Genomic DNA, 26,407 nt, shown 5'->3' with positions numbered 1-26,407 from the left:
CTGTCCTGCGGTCTTTGCCAAGTTGTTTGTGGTCTCTGCTGGGCTGTTTTAATTTTTACCCTTACATTAGTCAGACATGACAACCCAGTGGACGATGGAGCCACTCATCAATTTCAAATCTTTGAAGTAAGAATTTTTTCTGTCTAAAGGAAATTTAGGAGTAAAAAAGGAGCAAAGACTGAAGGAAAGGGAATACAGACACCCCTGACCCCAACCTGGGTATCTATACCATCCACAGACACAATAACTCAAACTATTGCTGATGCCAAGAAGTGCTTGGAGACAAGAGCTTTGTATGGCTGGCCTCTAAGAGTTTCTCCCAGCAACTGATTAAGACAGATGCAGATAAAGCCAACCATTGGTCTGAATCTGGGGACCCCAACAGAAGAGTTAGGGTAAGGACTGAAGGAGCTGAAGAGGAAATACAACAATATCAAGTAACTGGACCACTCAGAGCTCCCAGAGACTAAAGCACGAACAAAAGAGTATAGATGGGTGGATTCATGGCTTCAGATATGTATATAGTAAAGGACTGCCTTATATATGGCATCAGTGGGAGGGGAGGTGCTTGGTAATGTGGAGGCTTGCTTCCCCAAAGAAGGGGATGCTAGAAGGGTGCTCTGGGTGCGAGTAGACGGAGAAGCACCTTCTTAGAGGCAAAGGGGATGGGGGGATGTGGATGGGGGTTTGAAGAGGGGAGACCTGGAATGGGGATAATATTTGAAAAGTAAATAAATAAATAATTAATAAAAAATTCCATGCTCTTGGTTGTCTGAAGCACTTCACATAGGATTCTTCTGGTTTCTAGATTCACTGTTATGATTAAAAGAATCAAACAATAATAAATCACACTCATATGACTTTTAATATCCCACTGCATGAAGTGAAATACAGGTTTGTTTGTAAGAAATCATAATTAGTAAAGTGGTGTCCTAAAGATATGTAGTGTAATGGTTCAGAGTTGTTTGATATTCTCTCTCTCTCTCTCTCTCTCTCTCTCTCTCTCTCTCTCTCTCTCTGTGTGTGTGTGTGTGTGTGTCTTAGAAATCTAGTCTACTATGCATGGATAAGATCTATTTTATGTTACTTAATGACTTTCCCTTGCATCTACTTGTTTATTTGTATAACTACGTTTTACATACATTTAATTTGTGTAGTTTTACAAAAAAGAGAAAAATCAAGTTAGATGGCAAATTTCTAAGATTTTCTTATTCTACTCATTTTCCTAAATTTTAGAATATGTTCATCAACTATAGAAATTCCATCAGGAATACTGATTGCATTACATTGAGTTCATGTTCCAATTAAAAAAAAATATATGCATGTAAAATGGGTCATTGAGTTGCAGTGAATGTCTCCTGATTAAGAGCAACTGTTGGGCTTGTAGAGAATCTGAGTTGGATTCTCAGCATCCACATGATGACAAACCACAGCTTTCTTTAACTTCAGTTCCAGAGGATCCAGCACCATTCTCTGCCTTCTGAGAGCACCAATCATGCACACTGTGTTCTACATATGAACTAGCAAAATACTTATACATTTAAAATATTTTTATAGTGCTTTACATTATGAACAAAAATATATTTGTGTTCATTTGTGTGCCCTTCAACGTACAAGACTTATACTGTTATCCTCGGTATACCTCTCTTTGGTCTCTTTTATGACAATTCAGCTAGGCTCCATTTCCACAGTACTCTGCAGATAGGATAAGCTGAAGGGTTTTGTGATGATCTTGTTGTTCTAGTTCCTCCATTTGAGACATTGCTTGATTACAAAGATGGCTATGTTGTCTCTAATAGATTCCATTTGGGCTTAAATTGCACTGTGTCCACCTTACTAATGAAATGCCCAATTCCAGTATTTTCTCCCCATTTTGTGATCAACCTTTTTCCAATCCCATGGATCCCCAGGCCTCTCTTGAATTCTATTCAGTTTTTCCTTCCCAGGAAGGTATTTGTGTCCACACATCAGTCCTACATACATAGGTGAATATATTTATGTCTGCATCTTCAATTTAATATGACTCCATTGCTTAATGTGTCTGTTTTTATGCCATTACAATGTGGATTTTATTACTATAGTTCTGTAGTACATCTTGAGATCAGGAACAGTGATAATTCTGGAAGTTCTTTTGCTTAGGATATCCTAGGTTTTTTCTGTTTCGCTATGAATCACATCCATATGGGTATTTTTCTTATAAGGTCTCTACAGAATTGTGTTGGAGTTTGAATGAGGATTTCACTGAACAACTAGATTAATTTTCAGAGGATAGAAAGTTTTAGTGTGTTAATTCTACTGATTCATGATCATGGGATATTTTTCATCTTCTAATATTTTCTTTAATTTCCTTCTTCAAAGTCTGAAAGTTTTTATCCTTCAAGTCTTCCAATTCCTTGTGTTATCTGCAGATATTTTACATTGTTCATGATTGTTGTGAATGATGCTGCTTTACTAACTTCTTTTTCAGCTATTCAACATTTGTATACAGTAGAACTACTGATTTCTTTGGTTCTTGTTTTGTTTGTTTGTTTTTGAGTTAACCTTATATCCAACCACTTCACTAAAGGTGTTTATCATCTGTACTTGTTTTCTGATACAAGATTTTAGGTTGCTCTTGTGTACAATAAGAGACACTTTGACCTCTTCCTTTTCTATTTTTATTTTATTTTATTTTATTTTATTTTATTTATCTCTTTTAGTTGTCTTTGCTTCAGCTACAACATCAAGTATTATTAGATGACACATTTCTATGATTTTCTAATTTCACACGTTGGATAGAATATATATGGAGAGAGGATATATGGAGAAAGGGAGAGGAGAGGAGAGGAGAGGAGGGGAGGGGAGGAGAGAGGGAGAGAGAGAGAGAGAGAGAGAGAGAGAGAGAGAGAGAGTGTTTTGGCCCTTATTTAAGTGAAATTGATTTGAATTTCTCTGCATTTAATTTCATGTTGGCTATAGGCTTTCTGTAAATTGCCTTTATTATGTTTACATATGTCCCTTATATCCCTGATCTCTCCAAAATTTTTATCATGAAGGAGTGATGGATTTTGTCAAAGTCATTTTCAACATCTAATGAGATGGTCTTTTTTTCAGTTTGTTTATCTGGAGATTATGTTGACAGATATTCATATGTTGATCCATCATTAAGTTGTTGTTTTTAATAAGTAGTACTCCATTGTGTAAATGTGCCACGTTTTCTGTATCCATTCTTCTGTTGAGGGGCATCTGGGTTTTTTCCACCTTCTTGCTATTATAAATAAAGCTGTTATAAACATAGTGGAACATGTGACCATGTTATATGTGGGATAATCTTTTGGGTATATGCCCAGTAGTGGCACAGCTGGACCTTCAGGTAGAACTATTTTCATTTTCTGAAGAACCAGCAAATTGATTTACAAAGTGTTTTTCCAGCTATCAGTCTCACAATGGAAGACTGTTCCTCTTTTTCCATATCCTCACCAGCATCTGCTGTCACATGCATTTTTGATCTTAGCCATTTGGATTGGTGTGAGGTGGAGTCTCATGGTTGTTTTGATGTGCATTTCCCAGATCACTAATGATATTGAACTTTTTAAAAGTGCTTCCCAGCCATTATAGATTCCTCAGTTGAGAAATTTTGTTTAGCTACATGCAATGCTACATCCAATAGAGCTTTAGTATCCAAAATATACAAAGAACTCATGACGTTAGACAATATTCTTACAGATTATGTCCATAAAAGAATGGCTTGTCATTTAAAAATAGGCACTATAGGCCAGGCTTCATACTGCAGGTGGGATGAGGATATCCAGTGGCCAACCTACAGTAAGTGTTCAAGTATGTGGTGGATAGATGGGATAGAAATAGAAGTGAAAAAGTTTGAGGTGCTACTGTAGATGGGTGGAGAGGAATGTTTTGTTGTGAGTAGCCAGCTTTACATCCTGAAACCGTATTGAAGTCCCAGCCCCTGGAGTTGTTGGGTGACACACTTTTGTTCATGGTCATGCTGCAACATGTCCTTGGCTCATATTACTACTAAAGACTAAGCAGTCATCCCTCATCTGAGATGTTGCCTGTGACCATGTAGATGCCCAAGGGCTGTCCAGAGCTGGAGACACATTTCATTAGATTCAGTGCTCTGGAGAACTGGCCTTGTCTCTCAACTACTCAAGGCCAAGAGATAGCAAGCTCCGCACTTCACCTGTGAAGCACAGCAAAACTGATCCTAATATTGAAGGTATTGGTAGGCGAGCCTCAAGGATGTGAGAACTGGAGAGCTGATATTGCTCTCTGTGGGCTATAGCTGTGTGTGAGCTAGATGGGGCAGCTATAGAGAGCTTGTTCTTGTGATTTGGGTGCAGAAGATTTAGTGGTGTGCCCAACTCAGCTCCCATGCAGGCCCATATCTAGCATCTTGAGTTAGCATACCCCAAAACCTACCACATGTATAAACTGCTGGAGATTGTAAATTGTCTACTCCTGCAGCTCAAAAGCTGTAGAATCTCCACAACATAGGGCAACAAAAGGATAAGCTACAGGAGTCTTGGTGGGGATTCAGTATTAATAGTGTAGCAAAAACCAGATATCATGAACCAGACCAATTATTCATTAAAATAAACTTTTGGAAATAAAGATATGTGGATGAAAGTGTATACTATGGGATTGACTGTGACATATTATTGCTTCCTCAGAAAGACATTTTATTTTATTTTGTTTTTGTTGTTTTTAATTTTAATTTTTGATGAGTTTGGAAGGACAGAGGGTAGAAAGATGAGTGGGAATGGAGTGTGTGATATGGAACTCACATTGAATAACTAAAAAAGGTTTTCAAAAGTGAGAATTCTATCTTCTCAGTACTCTTTACATTGAAAGACTACTATCTTGAAACTAAATCAAGACAGTGAATAGTTTTCATCAGACCATTATAACCTAGAAAGTGACAAGAAGATATTAAAAAGCTGAATAAAAGAAAGTAAGAGTTCTATGTTAAGTTATATTTCACTTCCAAGCTGTAAGCAAAGTGAGACAGTTGTCTTGAACTTAATTGGAAAGCAGTTATCATATGTACACATTACTTAAGAAACTCAAGAGAGAGTCTTTTGGCATTGTTATTGATATAAGCAATGACCAAAACCACATTTTTAAAACAAAAAAGCAAGCAAGCAAACAAACAAGTAAATCCCAGGAGATTGGAAATGAGTTTAGGAAAAGAAAACAGCAAAAACTAAAAAACAACCTATCATTTTATAAATTATATAATATCCAAGTGAAAGAAATCTTAATCCTTGAGGCAGGTGTACAAATGTGTATGTCTGAGGTAGGTTATAGGACTATTAATATCTGGAGAGACAAGCGTTTAGAAAGCTGTAATTTTGAGGTCAAGTTGAATGAGATTGAGTTTCCAGGATTAAGCTATAGATTAAAACCCTGTTTGTAGAAACAAAGAAAAAAGTAAAACAGAAAATTAATGAATAATAACAGACCTTTTACAGGATGCAAATATTCTAAACACAAAATATAATTTACCATGAAAGTAGAATAATTGAGGGGATAAATGAACCAAATATTAGTTGTCTAATGTATGAGAAGTAGCAATTTGTAGAACTAAGCACAGAAATAGACAGGAATATACAAGTTTTCAGAATTGATTTCATGGGCATTCCCAGAGCAGATCAGTAATAAAATATTAAAGCATTCCTTATTTATCAGTGAAGACCATTTTAGACCTAACAGAATTTTATAAAATACTATCATGAGAGATCAGAGTATGACTATTCCTCAAGAGCATGTGAGACATTGTCCAGACAAAAACTGTAGAAAACTGTAAAAGACAGCAAGCATTTATGTCATCTTCTTTCACGTAGAATGCATGAACATACACTCTCACATATGGTGGACAGAGGTTCATCTTAACTGGTAATATTTACATTCTACACAACTTTGGTTTTCCTTATTTAATTATTTTGAAGCAAGTTCCCCCTATGGGCTATAGTATACTGAGTAGGTTAGGTTGGCTGGGGAATTCCAAGAATTCCATGAGTCTCTCTCTTCCTGTTTCCAAGACTCAAATCATCATTCCTTTGTTGTTGTTATTTTTAATATGAGTTTTGGAGATCGAATTTAGATATCAATGTGTGCACTGTGATTAGTTTGGAATTCAAGCCCTACTCTATCTTCTGTAATGAGAATGGGATTAAAAATCAATGGAATAAAGAGACATGAAAAGTGCAAAATATGAAGGTAAAAATGCACAATTTTTATTAAATTATATCAAGTAAAAAATCAAAGGATGTATTACAAATTATCCTAAGAAAAATGAAAATACAAATACAACATTAAGTTTATGAGATGGCCTGCTAACAAAGTGTTAACAACAGATCTGTTTGTTAAACTTAATTAATTATGTGTATATTGTTGTCAACAAAGAATGTTATAGTTTCTCAAATTAACAGCCTGATTGCCTGATCACTGGGAAGTTTTAAGATGAAAGTGATAGTTTTAGCATTGCAATCTAGCAGATAAAGTAAGCATCCTAACACTATCAATTTTAGTTTCTAAGTATATGTAACAAAATTCACATTAATTAGGGTACATAAGAATTTTTCATCTTCATTCACACCCTACCATATAAGATTAAGACAAATTCAGAGTACAGGGGTGGGGGGAAGTTTTCCAGCAAGTGAATGGCTGATGTTCAGAGACATGAATTGCAGAGGATAGAGGAGAGGCTGTGATGTTTTGTGCTCTATGCTGAGTTAAGTGATTCTGATATAAAGGGATGGATTTTAAACATTTTGTTGTACACTAAGTACACTAAGAGTGTGATACTCACCACCTATAGAAATTTAACACAATGTACAAAATGACTAGAGACAAAAAACATTTCTCCATTACTGCTTGATTTTCTATGTTAAGTTGCTGCCTTGTCAGCCTTTGGATAGAGCCTTGTCAGAGAAACTTCCTCAGGAAATTCAGGACCTAAAGACAATAAAATACTTATGCACTTCCCCTCTGTCTGTCTGGTCTGTTTCTATGTGTCTGTGTATCTGTCTCAGATATATATGAGTTCAATAGTTTCCAGTAGACACTTCAATAGTTTTTAAAAACTAGCATTTCGTTGGGGGCACTAACACATTTGTTAAGTACAGATAATTTTTTAACTAGGTCTGGAATATATATATATATACTCTAAGTTCACCTCAGTCTTTTATTGGTTACATACTTCCTTTTTGCATTATTTTATCCAAACCCATTATTTTCCTGAAATATAACTATTCCATGTAACTATGCCACCAGAAAACACAATGCACACACAAAGTCAGAGTTCGGTGTCTGCAAAACAAGTTATGCATTAACTTATAACTCTCAGAAAACCCTCCAAATCAGAGGTCATCTGGGCAAAATCTTGACATTGCAGCATTAGATTGAAAATAGAAAGGTGCTAAGCAGGTCAGGATAATAATATTTTTAGCTTGTCTAAATTTGCAGAATCTCTTCCTTTGGTTTATTGAGTTCATCTAAATATCTATTTCTACAATATTTTTCAAATTTTCCATATGCAATTTTAATTCCTCTTACAGTTTCCCCCAGGGATCCTTCACAATCCTGAATTTGGTTTCTTAGAGATAGTAGCCTAATTTTCTTAGGCAGGCAATGCCAGCGGATCATATCAGTATGTTCTAGTCTTTCCAGGAATGTCAATTCACTAGTCCAACAACCGCCATCTGAGATCCAAACTTTTCTACCCATCATTTTTATCTTTTTTATTATACATATATGTTCCAATTTTCCCCAATAATATTTCTGGATCAAACTTTTTATTATTAGAGATCTCTTCTCATGAGGGCTCTCACCATTTCTCACTAATTCACTAAACTCAGCTATTTTTTTTCTCTAGCTTGTCCCTTGTAATGTTTATGGACATCCCTATCCTTAGGGATCCAGGTCCATTATCTCTTTTCTTTGTGGTCTTCAATTCTGTTAATTACAAAAACTTGAGGTTTCTCAAAACTGTTTCCTGCTTAAATAGTTCCTGGTACAACGAACCATTATGAGTTGTCTAAAATTTCCAAGAGAACAATTAAGACAGTCAGCCTCCACATTCAGAACCCCTTGTCCCTATATGCTTGGTTTAAGTGATTAAATAGCCAGGCTGTAACAGTTTGTTTCTAATAGACATTAAAGCCATTTTGTTGCAGTATGTCTCCAACCCCAATAAGCCTGTGCAAAAACACATAACTCAGTTACAATACTTATAACTTGCATACCTAGATTGGGCAGATTTACCACTATGCTACACTGTTCCATAGCTATGAGGTCCCTCGATACTTGTGGCTTCTGGGGGCCATGTAGCTCTGTTCTATCTTTCTTTCATCTCCTCTTCCTCTGTCTTCTCCTCTCTCCCTCTTTTCCCCAGCTCTCAAAAGCCTTCAGCTCCACTTTTCCCTTCCATTGCCTAATCCAAGCTCTAGCCTTTATTTGTCTAGTTAAAATGGGGAAAAGATTCACATGAAATTATCTGAGTAAGAGACACACTCTTTGTTTGGGCAGCCCCTCTTGAGGAAGCAGAATTAACATCAGATTACAAATAGCACTAGGGCTACACAACACCATTTACTTCTCTAGTGATTTCCTCCATCCCTTTTCTAGATTTTGCTGGGACCCAGGTAGAACTTGTTCTTGCATTTCAAATTAGGAAAGTAGGAGCACAGAAGAGCATTTTCTGGTATCAAGCCAAGAAGTCACTAATACTCTAAACTGCTCTGCAGGACACAGTGTCTCTTTCCAACCAAGAGAGATGAAAGGTGGAGTACATATCAGTAGAGCTTCTCTGGTGTCTGAAATTAGAAACAAAACAGAAAGTCACTGATGTAATCTATAACTGTTTTGCTGAATTGAAAATTTGGGATTGATTTTCAATAAGATTTAAATGCTATGCTTGTATAGCTGAATTAGAAAGACAGTGGATTCCACATTGAGCTTAAATAGTGTTGCAATACAGTCTAAAATTTCTCTCACCTTGGAGCCAAAATAACTGGCACCACATGATTTGAGCTGGAACTTCAGTGTTTAACTGGGGTTCTATTTGAGGAGACTCTCCCCAGAGTTTTGGTCAGGATCTTAATATGGGTACTAGCAAACACTGGGAGCTAAGGATACCATGCAAAACAGGGGTGACATATTCCAATCAGCATAGATATTTTTCATACACTAAAGCAATTCAACCACAGGTATTCGGTAGAAAAGCTCTTGCTTAAATTAAGACAGGGTAGAATGTATTACTCTCATAGAAATGTGTCCATGGTTCATCCCACTTCACACATCAACAAGAAGGTTGATAGGTAAATGAATGCATGCATATTTATACGGCAAATGTGCCTTTTTTTTTCACTGACTGATTATCCAATTTGAGGTCTGTCATTCTGTTTCACTATATGAAAGAACTAACAGGTCAGCACTTTACGAGCCATAGTGATGTTTGCTCAGTAAAAGCCACAACTCTTCAGAGAGCAAGATCTAGACAGATACCTTAAAGAAAGATGCAATGTCCAAGGAAACAATCACTCACCTGCTCAGCTTCAGATTTACATGGAGTCATCTGAAAAGCTGTACTTGTTGCCTTTGTCTGTGGGAAGTATAGCCTTCATTTTTCTTTACTTTCAATTTCTGCTCACAGATGGTTTTATTTGGTTCACAATCGTTCCAATCTAAACCGTGGAGAGATTTTTGGTGTATGTTCTCCCATCTTATATTCCATTCCTTAAATATGCTAATTTCTGAATGCAAGTAAACTATTTTACTCTTCTGTTTCTTTTCTGTGTTTCTTTGAAGCAGATTTATTGATGCTCTCAGAAGAAAACATTTGTGGTCAAAAGTGACAGTCTAGTTGTTGTCATTCAGGGTGAGGTCAAATAAGTTGGGTCAAACACTTGTGCTCACTCTGTTGTGTAGCATCAGTCAGTTTCCTTATTCTCTCAACACGTGATGATGTGAAGAAACCTGAACATGCCTCCATTTCTTGTGAGAGTTCAAACTTGTGTAGCCACCATGGAAATCAACATGGCAGTTTCTGAGAAAACTGGGAATTCATCTACTCCAAGTCCCAGTATAACACTGTTGGGTATATGCCCCAAAGGCCCTCCATCCTACCACATAGGCACTTGTTCGACTATGCTTATAGATGCTTTTTTATGATAACTAGATATTGGAAACATCCTAGATACCCTTCAGTAGAAAGGATAAAGAACATGTGATACATTTACATATAGAGTATTGTAACAGCATTTTTCCCTGTCCAATTAATTTAAATACTAATACAACAAGAAGCTTGTAATTGGACATGGAAAGGGTGGGGTAACTAAGTGTTGCAGAGTCAGTAAGTAAGATAGGAGAAGAAGGAAGCAAGATGGAGGACAAACATGATGATTCAGATTCCACATGGCTTTAAATAGCCACAGGTAGCTATGATATCATAGGGATAGAATAATTGGGATAATTTGTCTAATCTAGGTGGTCATCTTTGTATCATTATCAACTGGTTCTGAAATTATTGTGTTGGGCATCTTGTGAATTAAGAATTTAATGTTATATAAATATGATTGATTAGTTACAACCTCCTAGAGTTTTGGTTTACTGGGTTAAGGGGAATTGTGACCGCTGACCATAGCGGGTAGATGGCTGAAAAGGAGCCAGCAGCTCTTTGTCAAGAGAACCAGAGCTGGGAAGACTGTAATCGTTCAGTCGCTGATGGGGCTAGTTTAGAGGCAGAAGCAGTGAGACCACCACAAGGGCAGAGAGTACCTTTGTGTAGCAAGGAAGCTCGCCATCATTTTAATACTTCCAGCAGAGAATTAGTAAACTGTTAAAATGACTTTATGAAATTTGCAAGTAAATGGGTAAAACTAGAAAATATCATCCTTCATGATATAGCCCAGAACCAGAAAAATAACCATGGTATTTACTTACTTATGAGTAGATTTTAGCTGCTATGTAAAAGATAATCATAATACAATCTTGGACAATAGAGACTAAGTAACAGAATGGATTGAGGGAGTAGGCATGGATTTCCCTGGGGTGGGGAACTATAATAGATTTTGTGAGTGATCTGGGGCCACATGAGGATGCAGAAGGAATGAGATGGGGTATTGGCAGTGGTGGAGAGAGAGAGTACTTGGAAAGATTACTGAAATTGGGCAGGGGAAGTATTTGTGGGGTTATTTAGAAACCCAGTGCTATGAAAACTTCTTAGAGTCTTATAAGAGAGACCCTAGCAAAGCCTCCAAGCAGTGGGTGATATGTAGCCTAAAACTGGCCATCTTTTATAAAAAGGCAATTCTCCTAGCCTTAGACTTGGAAATCAAACAAGTCACAAAACCTTTGACCTACAAATTGTCTTGACTGTAAAATGTGCTGGGGTAATGGTGATTACAAACTTGTGGGAATGCCCAAACAATAACTTGTCTAATTTGAAGTCAGTACTATAATAGAAAGCCCATGACAAAGAGACCTTAGGTAGAACCAAACAGAACTGGAAAAAAATCAATTAAATGATTGTTTTGTGTTCTGCTATACTCTCAGATTACTGTGTAGCCCAGTCATCACTGCAGTGGCTTCCACTGGCAGGTAGTGGGAAGACACCTGGAGACCCACAGACAAATAATTGTCAGAGTTCAGGAAGCCTTAGGGAAGAAGGAAAGTATGAAAGCATTGTAGAAGACAGAGGATTCAAGGACACTGGAACACAGTTCACAGAATCAACTAAGCAGGACTAACAAGGGCTCATAGAGAGTTAAGTAGCAATATAGCTTACATTGGTCTGTGCTACTGCCACTGCAAATATGTTGTATTTGTTTAGCTTAGGGGTTTTGTGGAAGTATCTCTTACTCTTTTCTTTGTTCTTGAGACCATTTTCTTCACACTGGGTTACTTCATCCAACCTTGATATGAGTATTTTGCAAAGTCTTATCTCATGTTGTTATCCCATGATAGGGTGATATCATTGGAAGCCTGCTATTTTGAAAGTAAAATCCAGGAGTAGATCTGGTGCAGAGAAAAGTTTGGGGCTGGGGGAGTTAGCAGAGTGGAGGGAGAAGAAGCAGTTGGTATGTATTGTATGAGAAAAGAATAAGTAAGAAAAAAATCTTTACATATACTGAGGATATTCAAATAGGTTCTGCACATTAAAAGACATACACATGAACAGAAAGTGTATTTGTATTCATAATATAAACCACTATAACAATATTTTAAATGTATATGTATCGACTGCTTATATGTAGTACACAGTGTCCATGACTGGTATCCTCAGAAGCCAGAGAAGGGTGCTGAATCATTTGGAACTGAAGGTAAAGATAGCTGTGGTTCATTAGGTGAGTGCTGAGAGTCAAACCCAGGCTCTCTTCAAGTTCAGCAATTGCTCTTAACCAGGGGACATTCTCTCCAGCTCAGAGAATCACTTTTAAATATATGATTTTATCTTATAGGGACATGAACTCATTTTAAAGCAACTAATATTCCTGAAGAAATTTCTAATGTTGATAAACTCATTATAGAATTTATTTCAATGAATGGAATAACTAAGATCTTAGAAATGAAATATTATAACTTCTGACTTGATTGTTCTCTTTTGTATAAAACTACAGTCATTAAGTCCATATGAATCGTAGATATACATATAAACAAATAGGTGAATAGGACATCATGAGGAAACACTAGATCGATCCATACATAATAGGCTATGTTTCTAAGACAGAAAGTGTGCCTTGTTGTTAATGTGTGCTGGAATGTGCATCCATTCTTCTCTGAGTCACCACTGATGATACAACTCAGACTCTTCAAAGGAAACAACTGCAGTCTCTGTTAAGGCAGAAAAGACATTGGTTGTCTTTGTTGCTGAACATGAAGAGGAAGGAAGATAGATACAGAAAAGACTGCTTAACCTCTCCTACCAAAACAAATGACTCTTCATGAGCTTAGATAAGACTTCTATTACATGTAAGGTACAGTTTCAATGGTTGACTTACCATGAGGAATATCTGGGGCAGCCAAGCCACACACTTCTACTTCCACAGAGGTTTATGTTATGACATGTATCATTGTGGGAGGAAGCTTTTTATAATGTAGACAATAATAAGTGGCAATGTCATCAGGTTCCAGGTTGCTGATGGTGAGAGAATAGTCTATCCCAGATCCACTGCCACTGAACCTTGATGGGACTCCTGAGAGTAACTTTGATGTGTAGTAGATGAGGAGTTTAACATTTCCATCTGGTTTCTGCTGATACCAATTTAAATAGTTGTCAATGCCCTCACTTGCCCTGCAACTGATAGAGACACTGTCTCCCAGAGAGGCAGACAGGGAGGGTGGAGTCTGGGTCATCTGGATGTCACATCTGGCACCTAGGAGTGGAGATATAATAAATACCAAAAGAGTTATGCATGAAAGGAAAGGACCCACTCCCAAATGCCAGCCAACAGGGATTCCTGTGAAACAGTGAAATTTCCATTTTAGACCATTTTACCTTGAAACCAAAGCAACAGGAGCCCAAAGAACTGAGCAGTGGCCCTCATGTCCATGATGAGTTTTGACTGCAATGACAATGGCTCAGGATGTGACTGCTATATGAAGAAGTCCCCAAAGATAGGAAGTAAGTGTATGCAAAACATTGGCAACCAGTAAGATCTGAGCACAGCTGCAAGAATCACTCATCTCAGCACTTAGCACAAGCACAGTGACCCCAGATGACTAAGGTCAGATCACACATATGCCTCTGGAGACTACATTTAATATGTAAGTCTTTAAAATTACAGATGTCATTTTGAAGGTTGTTTGAAAATTTCTACTATACATGAACACTAATTGTAATACTATACTTCAAGTATACATTGAATGTAATAAAGAAAGATATCCTGCTTTCTAAGAATATTAATCAAAGAAAATATTATTATTGAGATTAATAATTCACATTGTTTAAAAACACTATTTGTTATCATTATGAAGTATTTGTGTGTTTTGAGTAGTCATTTCTTTAAATTAAAATCATAATATACCAGGATTGTTTTGGTGAATTAAAAAGTAAGATTTAACAGAATTAGTCATGCTTAAAACAGTATAAATGTGTAAATGCACAAAACGTGCACATATAACACCTGATCCCAACAACCTGTGTAACTAGGAATTCTTAGTTCATATGAATATGAAGGTGTTTTTATTCTCGTGGGCTAAATGGGATGTACCTTTTGCTCAGTTTTGGATCCTGCAGTTAAACACTATTCTAGTATTTACTGTCATTTACCACAATTCTTCAGCATGTGTGTGTGTGACTAATGAAGCTATACTTGACCATTATAACAGAAAACACTGCTATTGGGTACTCTGGATGTTACATTTGGTTCCTGAGATTGGATACATAATATATCTCAATAAAAATTAAGCACAGTGAAAAGGGGAATCTCCAGTGTATCAGGCAACACTGAGCACTGTGTCACGGTTATATTCCCATTGTAGTCTTTATTTGCTGAGAGGAATCCCTCATGATCATCAGCTGTTCTACCTGAGACTGACTATTCGCCACTGTGTGATCATCCAATTAGTAAGTCCTTGGGAAGTGGATTTTGTTTTGGTCACATGCCAATCAGCAAGAAATGGATAGCTCTAGGTAGAACTTCAGTATCACTTGTCTTAGTAAATCATCACAAGCTAGTGACTTAAGATTCCAGCCCAGACCAGGACAACACATATTTTTCTACAGAGAAAAATTTCTTCTATAATGATCCTGCACTACTAAGGATATCTTAGAGACTATTTACTAAGTTTATGGGAGACATAATACTGTTCAACATACTAATTGTTAACAGGAGGAAGTAATAGAAACTACTATATTCAGTGAAAATACAGAAGGCCATGGGACTACTAAAATCTTTTACTCACTCTTCCACAAATTGGATTAGAAAAAATAAACAAATAAAACCTTTGTGTTCTAAGTGCAAAGTGTTTCTGAGTTTCCAGAAACTGTAAAACACTCCTGCTGGAGCTTAGGTAATAACATAAATTCTCAAAATATGTCATTCACAGTTCCACTGTCATTTGACGGTATCCCTTTAATAACCAGAGATTACATGGGCTACATCATTCCCTATGTTGGGACCACATATATTTAGTTTGTTTAAAGCCTTGAGCTACAATTTACCACATTATAAGAGCAAGAATGGTCACTAAGTGTTGCCAGACCTAATTAGTTTAACTAAAAGCACTGTTTCTCATTACATGGCCATCTAATACACTATGAATGTAGCATTTCATATTTAATTCTATGATTGGCAACAATTCCAACATTTTCACTGAAAATCAAAAAAAAATATCTCCGTCCTATATCGGACAGTATATACATTCTTAAGGAAACTTGAAAGCTTATATTATTTGAAAAATATGTGGTCATGAAATATCTCATATAAATGCATGAAATATCTCATATAAATTGTATGTGCCAGCCTCATTAATCATCAAAGGAATTTGAATCAGGCAGGGTCTTGTAAACTCTTATCTTAAGGCCTGGAAATTGTGGCAGCCTTCTATCTTTTGTCAACTAGAAGCTTTAGAGTGGTGCAGCAGTCTAGACTTTATGAGACTGATTTTCCAGGATCCATTTATTCAATGATTTGCCAGCCAATAGCCTTTCTGCCTCACATGAATAGATTGAGAATAGTGCCCATATTCTTTGAGCTGGATTAGAAGTTCATTGTGATATCTCAGCCTCCCCTTTTACCTGTATTACCAGTGACATACTTCCATCATTTCTATGCTTTTCTGAGATCTATATACTTTAGAACATGGTTCTCCCTGCTCATATGGCAGTCCACATAAGCTATAATGGTCATTCTTCAGGACATTCTTAACAGAAGAGGAATTTTTTTCACAAGTCAGCTGAAACAATCAACAGACAATTTGTTATTAGAGAACAATGTCTGGTTGAGTGTTTGCCGGATTTTAAGAATATTATGTAACCACATACTGACTTGATTTTTAAAGAATCAGGGAAACTTTAATGATAGTACATATCAAAAAGAAGTGATGTAAAGAGTGTCAGAGTTTAATGTTTGAGGCAGAGAACTCAAGAACCAAGTTATTCTTTGAAGCTTTCTTTTATGAAGCTCAAAGGAAAAAAAAGGAGTTGAATTGCTATGGGGTGTTGTTTGTGTGCTTCATTGTTTTAATTTAGAGATTAAGTTATGGTGTGTGATCCTTCTAACAAGGCTCCTGATATTAAATAGATGTGTAACCCAATGTATATAAGATGGTAAATAGGAGCTTCTTTCTAAAAGTTCACCTAAAGTAGATGCAGCCTAGTTGTACATATACAGAAAACAGGTAGGTCAACCCATCTCCTTTGGCTTCAGAATTGTTCCTTGATATATTGAAATAAATCTTCAGTACAATCAAGGAGTTTCTAAGGTTAATAAGTTTTTTCAATTGTTTATGTAGCCTGACACAAGTGGAGGGTTTCAGGATAGAGGAAAGAACTAGAGAAAATGTGGACATGTCCCTAGAAGTGAGAGAAGGATGGGAGGAAGAATTGGTGGTAGTTTCAATTCAATACACAGCTTTTCTCTAACTCCTCAGCAATCATGAGCTCCCTGGTCTATCTACAAACACAAGGGAATGTATCCTTTTCATGAAACAGTTTTTGTGGAAGGGACATGCAGTGATGTCACTATGCTGTGTTATTAATCATCATGCAATCTTCCTCAGGATTATTAGTAATATATAATGTAAACAATAAAATAATTATTGAACACAATAATTTAATAATTACCTATATACAATAGGAATAATTTCCATTTCTATTTGTTCCATAAGTTTCATCCCTCCATTTCTTCTGGCATTGCATTATTTGCTGACTTTCTCTGGATTGTGTCCTAAGGATCAATGAGAACCTAAGGCCCTGAAGAGAACAGGCCCAACAGCACCAGACACACCTTTAAGATAGTCATTTCTCAGATTCTCACAATAGCTGTAGGATTTAGCCTAGTTTAACACTCTTTAGTACTGAGGAGATAAGTTCTTGGACACCTGACAGGAAATATCCTATCCTATTTATCACCCATATTATCAGCATGGCACAGGACAGAAGGTCCTTCCTGTATAGCTCAGTAGTAATCTAGCAGTACAGCCGGAACCTTAGCTTTTTGTAACCTTCTGTACTTAAAAAGAAGTCTCCCATTTGTACCCATGCCTGAACATCTGTGCTGGATTTAAATATACTGGTCATGCATGGTTCCATTATTGCTATAGACAGAACTGCCTGTTAAATAATGGAAATTTGAGTTAACTGTTTATCCTCAGAGACTGGCTTTTTCCACAGCTATCACCAAACAATCTCTTGGCAGTGATCATACACATGACAATTTTATGTATCATGAAACTTAAAATTAGAAAATCTCTAGTATCTAAACACATAATAATCATCTTCCTTCTTTTGCTTTCTAAAAAGCAACATTGTTTTGCTGTATTCGTGTACTTTCTTATGTACAGCTTTGTATTAAATTGCCATATACAATGTCCATGTCAAAAGCTATTTCACAGTAATTTTGATTATGTTAATTAATATAACTATTAAACATGATTAATGTTAATTGCATGGTGCATCTGACGAAGTATTTTACTTAAAAATCTAAACAGTTTGAAGCTTCTCATCTGTGGTAAAGTGAATACTGTTTCTAAACACAATCAGATGAACATAAGTTAACATCCTAAAAGCCAACTCTCTAGTAGTTTATTGTAGTTGCCAGGAATATTTAGTTATATTTCCCAATAAGATGAATGTATTCCATCTGATACATAGGCCTCTTTCAGATTGTGAAATCATTCTGAACATTTTCTCTAATAACATGAGTCCCATATAGAAACCTACCAGGGACACAATATTTGTATTGTCCTCTTATGACCTGTAAAAACAGAGGACAGCAAACTTTTGGATTAATATAATGCCAGCTTTACTTGAAAAATAGATGTGTTATAGATGTGCTTTCTCATATTTTTAGAAGTGTCTGTTTATTATCTACTTTTAGTCTATCTGACTGAAAAAAAGACATTGTGTGACTAAAGATCTTTTCCATTTACAAGAGCATCATGTTAATTTTGATCATTTATGGTACTAAAACCACAGATGTATACAATTAATTACTCCATGATGCAGCTATACTCTGCCTTTACCACCACAGAATCAGCACCACCATTGCAGGGGCAGACAACTGACCATTGCTGCTCTAAGACACTCAATCAGCCCCTAGGCTTATTTTCATTTTTCCCATTCAAGTTATATCATGTTACACTCAAGGAACATATAAGGCAGCTTCGTCACCTCATGTAGGTAGGTTTTGTTTGTTACTGTATCACAGTGGAAGGACATCCTATATCTTGCTGACAGTAATAAACACCAACATCCTCAACCGCTATTCTTTCAATTTTCAGTGTGAAGTCTCTTCATGACCCCACTGCCACTGAGCCTGTCTGGGACCTATGAAAACCATTTGGACACTGTTTCAGAAATTCTGTTACTGAAAAAACAAAGCCCACTATGACCAATAGAAATTTGGGTAAGAAAAGATTTATCTAGCTTGTCCTTCTACATTGCTGTTCCTCACCAAAGAAAATCAGGACATAAATTCAATCAGGTCCCTGCCCTGGACCCAGGATCTGATATAGAATACATGATTAATGTACTCATTAACTTATGAGTAAAGTTTATGAGATAGAGAGTTAAGTTTAAGAGATGGAGAAAAACTGTGGTAGTAGAAGATATGCTGCAATACAGTTTATTTTGACACAGTGTTCTATTAGGAAGGTGATTCCCCAGGTCAGTTAGAGCTGACACTTTTTCTTGCTGCAATATTCTATCACTTGAAGGACCAATTTAATAGGCAAAATCATTGGCAGAATCGATCAATAGAGGTCTAACCAGGAACATGAAAACCTGGTATGGAGTTTTATCAAATTCCCATTGGGCGAAACAGCACATCCTCACAATTGATTGAGAGTGGATCTGTATGTGATGAAGCCTAAAGATCCCCTGTGATTATAATTATTGCTGGCAACATTCTGCAACAATGTCTTGCTGTCTTGATTATTAGAGTTAAATGATGCAACATTTCATGGTAAGTATTAGATACATCTGAGTGTGTGAATTTGAATTGATATTATGAGCTAAACACATCTGTTGCACTTGCTCAATGACCATATATGACTTCTGTTTAGTGATTGGAATATTATATACCTGTGATATAGAAATCATCTTTGAAGTAGTTACTATCAAGTAGTAACTGATTATATGCTTATGATTAGCACTCCCAGTTAAAAACATAAATCTATCTGCTATTGGTCTACATAACTATATGGCATAAACTGCATCCCTACATAGTGAAGTTACTTTGCCTCTCAATGTTGTCTATTTAAAAGATGTCTGGAATAGTACATTTCATATGTGCAGTCTGTTCATGTAAGGCATACGATGATGACATAGTCTTGATCTACAATCGCAAAATTTTGTACTGTGAGAAGTAATTACAGAATTTATATATCCAAAACTAGTCAAGAAATTATCCTCATTTAACAAGTGTGTTAATGTCCTAAGTGAAATTCTACTTATTCAAAACTTAAACCTGATGAATTGTCCTTTCAAGATTTATGTTGAATTAGAATTGAGTTTTTTAGGTAACATGATGTAACATATAAAAATCAGTGTAACATACTAGGTACAGAGTGCCCACTCAAAATTCTAGACAATCCTCAGACACTAAGATACTAACCAGGCAGCATATTTGACCTGGTAAAAGGTCCTCTACACCTATACAACAGAGGACTGCCTGATGTAGTGTCAATGGGAAAAGTGCCTAAACATGGAAAGACTACAGGGAGTGGGGTGGCCTGGCACGAGTTTATGGCCATAAACTTAACTTATGTACACATAATTAATTAAGTTTAACAAACATATCTAAGAGGGCACTAAGTACTGGAAGCTACATTTTATTTCCACAGTGAGGAGCTATTGCTTAGTATATTATAAGAAGGACACAATCTTGATCTAAAAACACAACTGTTGGTATTATGACACTTGATTATAGAATTTTACAAAGTCCAGACCTAATTAAGAAATTATCTATACTTAACAAATGTGTTAGTGCCCCAAGGGAAATGCTAGTTTTTAAAAACTATTGAACTGTCTTCTCCAGATTTTAGTTGAATCAGAATCGAGTGTTTAAGGTAATATAACGAATGAGTCTATGTAACATTCTATATAATGCATGTTATACATATATTTATATATATTTATATTATATTTATTGTATATTATATAATATATAAATATTACATTATGTTTAATATCATAATATATTATGTTTATATATTTATACATATTATGCCATGTATTCATATTACATATTTATGTATTTATAACAAAGTATGCATGTATTTATATATTATGTTTTACATTATATATTATTACATATACACATATGTGGAGTATATTGCATGACAATTTTATACACACACACACACTTACACACACACTAGTGTGGAAAAAGATAAAGGGACATTTTAACACCCAGACCTCTGAAATTCTATGTGAATGGGATAAGACCATGAATTTTACATTTCTGTATCACTCTCTAGAGGAGGTAAGAAAACTATCTAAATACTTACAACACTATAATTATTCATTTTAAATTACATAATTTCACTGCCATGATACATGGTAGAATGCTTTACAGAAATCTCAGATTTTAAAGAATTATCTGCACATATTGTGAGAAGCATCAAGGAATTCGACATACCCCTGCAACAAGAAAATATGTATAAAGCATGTACTTTCAGACAGACACAACTTTATCAAAGAATTACATGATACTCTTCACACTGCTCAATCCTGTGTATGGGAGTCATGAATCTATTAACCATTGACATTTTATCAAGTGACCAACTAGCAAAGGGAGACAAAATCAACTCAGAGAAGAAAACCAGGTAGGTAGTATATTGACACTCTACATTTAAAACAAATGAACTCTGGATCATTTACGTTAAGATGAGATGCCACAGAAATACTTTTAGATGGAAAGATAACACCACAATATACAATGTCTCCCTTTCAGTCTATAGCAATATTTGATGTACATGAATATGTTATACATTATATGTCCAATTTAGATATATAGTTGTATTTTAATTACTCTCTTACAGATAACACTCTATACCCTAAAACCAGTTTATGTAAGAAAGAAAGATGGAAGGAAGGAATAAAAGCAAGAATGAACTTAACAATCAAACAACATTTTTATTAATGACCCTTTGCCCCAGGTTTGGAAAGACTACATTTCTTCCTGGTATCACAGTGAATGACCAATTCTTGCCTAATTTACTTTACAATTTCCACAAGTCAAATTTGCTTCATAAATATCTTTCACGTTCAGAAAACATAGTCGATTACAATATTTTCCTTCGCATTTGGAAGAGATAGATTAGCATTTTTAAACATTCATAGTTTCCTCTGAAATATATAATAGTTTTCTCTGGGATGCTTCCCTAATTAGCTCACCATACTAGTGATCTATAACATAATCTCCAGTAAATTATTTTATTCACCATTTAGTTTGTCTACTTTGCCATACATCTCAATGTGGCAGTTGATATTTTTCTTGAATTAATTAATTAATTTATTAATTAACATTAATCAATTAATTAGTTTCTCCAAATATGTTTCTTTGTAATACTCACTTGATTTTCATTAGTGTTTATTAAAATGCAATACAATACCTATATTAAAGTCAAATACCTTTATTAGAAGCACAGAATTACATAGAAGAACATTGTCACCTAAGTAAAGTATTCATAAATTAAAAATAGAAAATTTACCAAGACTCTGAAATTGTGTAATCAACAGCAAAACTGATCAAGGACCATTAGTGAAATTCTACAAATATAAAAAGAAGGCATTCCTACAAATTGTAACTATTTATCATATATAGTGGATGATATTCACTGAATTGCACAATAGTTATATAGGGATTCATGTTCATATTCTGAGGTATAAAATAATTTTGATTTCTTCTTGTATTTACACAGAACTATTGTCTCTAATATGGAGATATTTCTCCTCTTCTCTGTAAAAATCTGATAATAAAATAAACTAATTGAGGAACGATGACTTGAAATATGAGACATTTGTTGAGCATGAGTTATTCCTGTCACCAAACAAGAAGTTATACCTATCCATCACTTAGGAAAGTTCACTCAAATTCTGTTTAGTTGTACTATTAGTTTTAATTTTCACTTTTATTTCCTGGTGGTAAACATATATCCATTCCTATCGTGTTCACTTTGTGCTCATATTAAGATCAAGTCTTCCAGCTCTCAGAGAAGACAGCCCTTTGTTAGCATTTAGCACCCTTAATTTCCCCTGCAAATCAAGTGTGTTCTATCTACATGTAAAATGGCCATTCCTGTCCTCCATGAGGTGTTTATGAATCTCTCTAATCTCAATATTTCTCTCTGTCTCTCTCTCTCTCTGTGTCACTCTGTCTCTCTCTCTCTTTCTGTGTGTGTATGTGTGTGTTTATGTGGATAGTGTATGAGTGTGGTTGTGTATTTTGTATTTGAGAGAGACAAAGAGAAAGAGACAGAGAGAGATGAATTCATCCAAATCCAACATGTCTCAATTTCTCAATGTTTTTCAGCATCTCAGTCAAGTAATTGAGAAATATGCTCTGGTTAAATTCATTCCTTTGCCATTATGTGTTGGCAAAGTTTTAAACCACATTTAAGCAAATATTAATGTTAAATGCAGCTCCCCTTTGTTTTCTGTTTATGTGAAATGTACTCTTTTTACTGAAACTTTTATATTATGTCCCTTTTAAATTTATTCTAGGTCTTTAACCCATAGCTGAAGGTTTGAGATTCTGTGAGGTCTCAGTATACACAGATCACATTTCTGTGATTAATTAAGCTAAAATTGTCATTTGAAAATTGTAATACATTTTTTCATCTTTATGTTCTGATTTTTTCTTTCAATCTTACCAGATAATCATTTTCTCCACTTCTCTACTAGCCATTCTAGCTAATTTAGAAGCATTGGACTATTGGAAATAAGACACGTTTATTTAAACAATTTAGGGCAACAATGTACCATTCTTTAGTTACTAACACAAGTTCTGTCCAGATGTTGACTATAAGATCAGGGAACTTCACCCAACAGAGGTGAAGTAATTGTTTCTGTATCTCAGTGACCCAAATACAAGAGAAAAAAATTAAAATGTTTTTGATTCCTACACACAGATTTTTTTTATTATACTTATACTCCAAAACAATTCAGGCTGCAAGGTCTCTTACTGGCATAATCAGAGTAGCACTGCATAAAATATTTCCAAGTTTGAAGTTTCTTAAGGTGAGAAGAAATGTATCTCATTGTTCAGAAATGGATATGAAGTCAATTCTATCCAATTGCTATAAGTTTGTAAGTTGCATCTTTTGGTGTCAGATATATTTCCCTAACACATTCAGGAAAGGTTCTCAGGGTGCTATGTGCATTCATATATGTGCATACCCTAAAGTGGAGTTCCAGGTTAGTAAGTTACATACACTTCCATATTTCAAAGTTACTACATGTATGAAAGAGTCACATCCTGGAGAGACTGAAAAGGGGGAGGACGTGTAACAACAAAGAGTTGCTGGTATAGACAAAAGCTGTCTAGTATCTGATATATAGTGCTCTTTTTCATGGAGCAGAATGACAAAAACAGCTCTCTTCTCTGCAGGAGGCTACCAGAAGCAAGGTTCCTTATAGCCCTCATCAAATCTGCTGTTTCTCGAATGGTTTTTGGATGTTTGCTTTGAATCTTTAAAGTATTTGAAAACCTAACGTCTTTAGCGTACTTATGGTCAGTATATTGACATTGTTACCATCTAAGTTTTATTCTAACTTCCTTTTGTTCATTGTCATTTAATAACCTTCTGACTTTATATTTTTATGGATGTAAACATCTTTCTTTATTAAAAATAGATTTTTTTATTTTAAATTTGAGCAATACAAGACTTCAGTGTTCTCTTAAAAAAATATTGGTGTTTAAGGATAATACCAGCTAATTTTGGAAAGTGATAAAAATAATCACAGGTAACTGAAACAGAAAACAGAAATATGCATGTCCATGTCCTACCTCCAACTTTTCCCCAGATCTCATCTCCAAATATCCCATCATTTATTCATTTATTTTTTAAAAAACACTAAATCAAATTAATGGTGTCCATGTCTTGGGTCATTCACTAGAACATGGGCAGTGGCAACTCCCAAAGAAAAATGATGTTTCCTTTCTTAGTAGTGACCAAATGCAATTAGCTTATCAGCTAGGGATGGGGTTTGGAAAGCCTCAACCTGAAAGAGGGGACTTCTGCCCCTAGACCAAGCAGAGAGGGGACACCCAGAACCCCCTCTGACTGGTGATCTGAATTCTTGCTTAGGCTTCGAGGCTAAGCACTGCAAGGGAATATAAATAAAAGTTAAAAATATTTCTCTCGGTTCCCTGAGAGACAAGTCTGACTGCATAGGGGTTGATGTCACAAGTATCCCCTCTCCAGGAAAAAGACATCAGGATGGGTATGGCCCTCACGCCTCACTGGACAATGACAGGGGAACCAGAGCCATTACAAAGTCCCCTTCAATTACTGGTGGTCAGGCCTCTATTCCCCCCCCCCACCTTTGCAAGATTAGAACTGCCACAGACCTTCTATACTTAGAGAAGGGAGGAGATGTCAAGGGAAGCCCTGCTTATACACTGAAGGCCTAAAAGCAGCTATGGGCCTAAAATAAGCAATAAGCCTGTCATACATGTATACTAACACCGAGTCTTGGGTCTCTGTGGAAAAACATTGAAACAGATGGCTATAAGCTATTGTAACAGGGAGCTTTTGTGGAAATTTAACAGCCTGAGTAGTCATAGACCTTGTAAATAGGTAGCCTTGTCATATAATACCAACTTAGATAAGGAAAAGTGAATCATAGGCAGAGTCATAGTGACCTCTCCCCTGAACCTCCACTCAGCCAATACCATGTTCTGAAAGATATCTGTACTCCCACTGAATACCCATGCTCCGGTGTCATCCCCATTCCCCATGTCCTGCCTTTTTGTGTTTACAACCCTTGTGTGAATAAGTAAAACTTATGATTTGATTTAAAATGAAAATAAAAAATAAAATAAAATAAAATAATTACACTTTCTGACTTTAGAATATTTAATTACCATTGATGTTTATCTTGGCATAACTGATACTTCAAACATTTTGCTTGTCTATGTTTTGTAGTTGATTTTTTTATTGAAGATGTTAGGGGTATATGGACATGTGTGTGACATTTTCAACACGGCCACCTAAAAGAAAAGCTGTAGATAGATGGTGTTAGTGCTCAGTTTTGTTCTCACATGTGTTGTTATTAATGTTCAAATGCTTTCAAACCAAAGCCTCTTGACTTTCATTTACTATCATCATGCAATTTCTGTTCATTGCTATCCCCTGTATAGAAAACAATATGTATAATTAAAACAGTCATAATATCCTCCAGAAATACAGAATGGCCAAATACTTGGATTGGAATTTGCTGCATCCAGAAATAAAAAATATTGTGCCGTATGCTTCCTTGAGAGGAAGAAGAATTATAAAAACAAACAAACAAACAAACAAAAATACCCACAAAACCACACAGCTCTATATAGGGGAATGATGTGCAAACTTCCCTTTGAGATTCATGATGAAAATGTTGTATTTTATAACAAAGGGAACAGTGTAGTGTATAACAAATTAGTAAGGTCAGTGTTCAAAAGAAGCTGCAGAATCTCTCATTAGGGGGGAAAGATCCTTCATTCTAGGAAGCTGCTTGAAATAAAGCAGTCAATTTATATTTTATATTATTCTCCCACCAGCCTGAACCTGAAGAATATCTGAAAATAAGGTCACTTTAACTTCAATGCTCATCCTAGGAGACCCATTCACTTAAGGAAGAATATTCACTGTACTCTTGGTCATGAATATGCTTCGATGTGTCTTGTGTCATATCCTGTGCCATACTGCTTTAGAAAGTTATGAATTGACAGAGTTACAGGACAGTCTACTAAATACATGATCCTATTTGATGGCATACATATCTAAGCCAGATGTCCAAATCATGTAAATTAACGCAACCAGCCAGTTGACATTCCCTAAATAAGCAGCATATGAAAACAGAAAAGTTGTAGTGCAGGTTACCTTCTTGACTTCATCTTCACACTTGGCCATGATCAAAATTAGGGACACATCATAGAGAATCCTATTTCTCTCATTGACTCAGACAGCATTTATTCTCATACTCATTGGGAAATGTTTAATGTCCAAGGAGTATTTTGCACATGTGACTCTG

General features: G+C 35.7%; 1 gene segment (V, D, J or C); it reads right to left on the bottom strand.

Moving 5' to 3' along the window:
• Positions 1-13,053: 13,053 nt before the first annotated feature.
• On the bottom strand, positions 13,054-13,575 carry LOC114633572. The segment is given in 2 exon segments: positions 13,054-13,376; positions 13,499-13,575. Coding segments are annotated over 2 exon segments (378 nt in total).
• Positions 13,576-26,407: the final 12,832 nt, after the last annotated feature.

This window comes from Grammomys surdaster, unplaced genomic scaffold (assembly GCF_004785775.1).
Source record: "Grammomys surdaster isolate TR1022 unplaced genomic scaffold, NIH_TR_1.0 717, whole genome shotgun sequence".
Lineage (NCBI taxonomy): Eukaryota > Metazoa > Chordata > Mammalia > Rodentia > Muridae > Grammomys > Grammomys surdaster.
The sequence above is the reverse complement of the archived record's forward strand: the minus strand, read 5'-3'. Positions and strand labels throughout refer to the sequence as shown.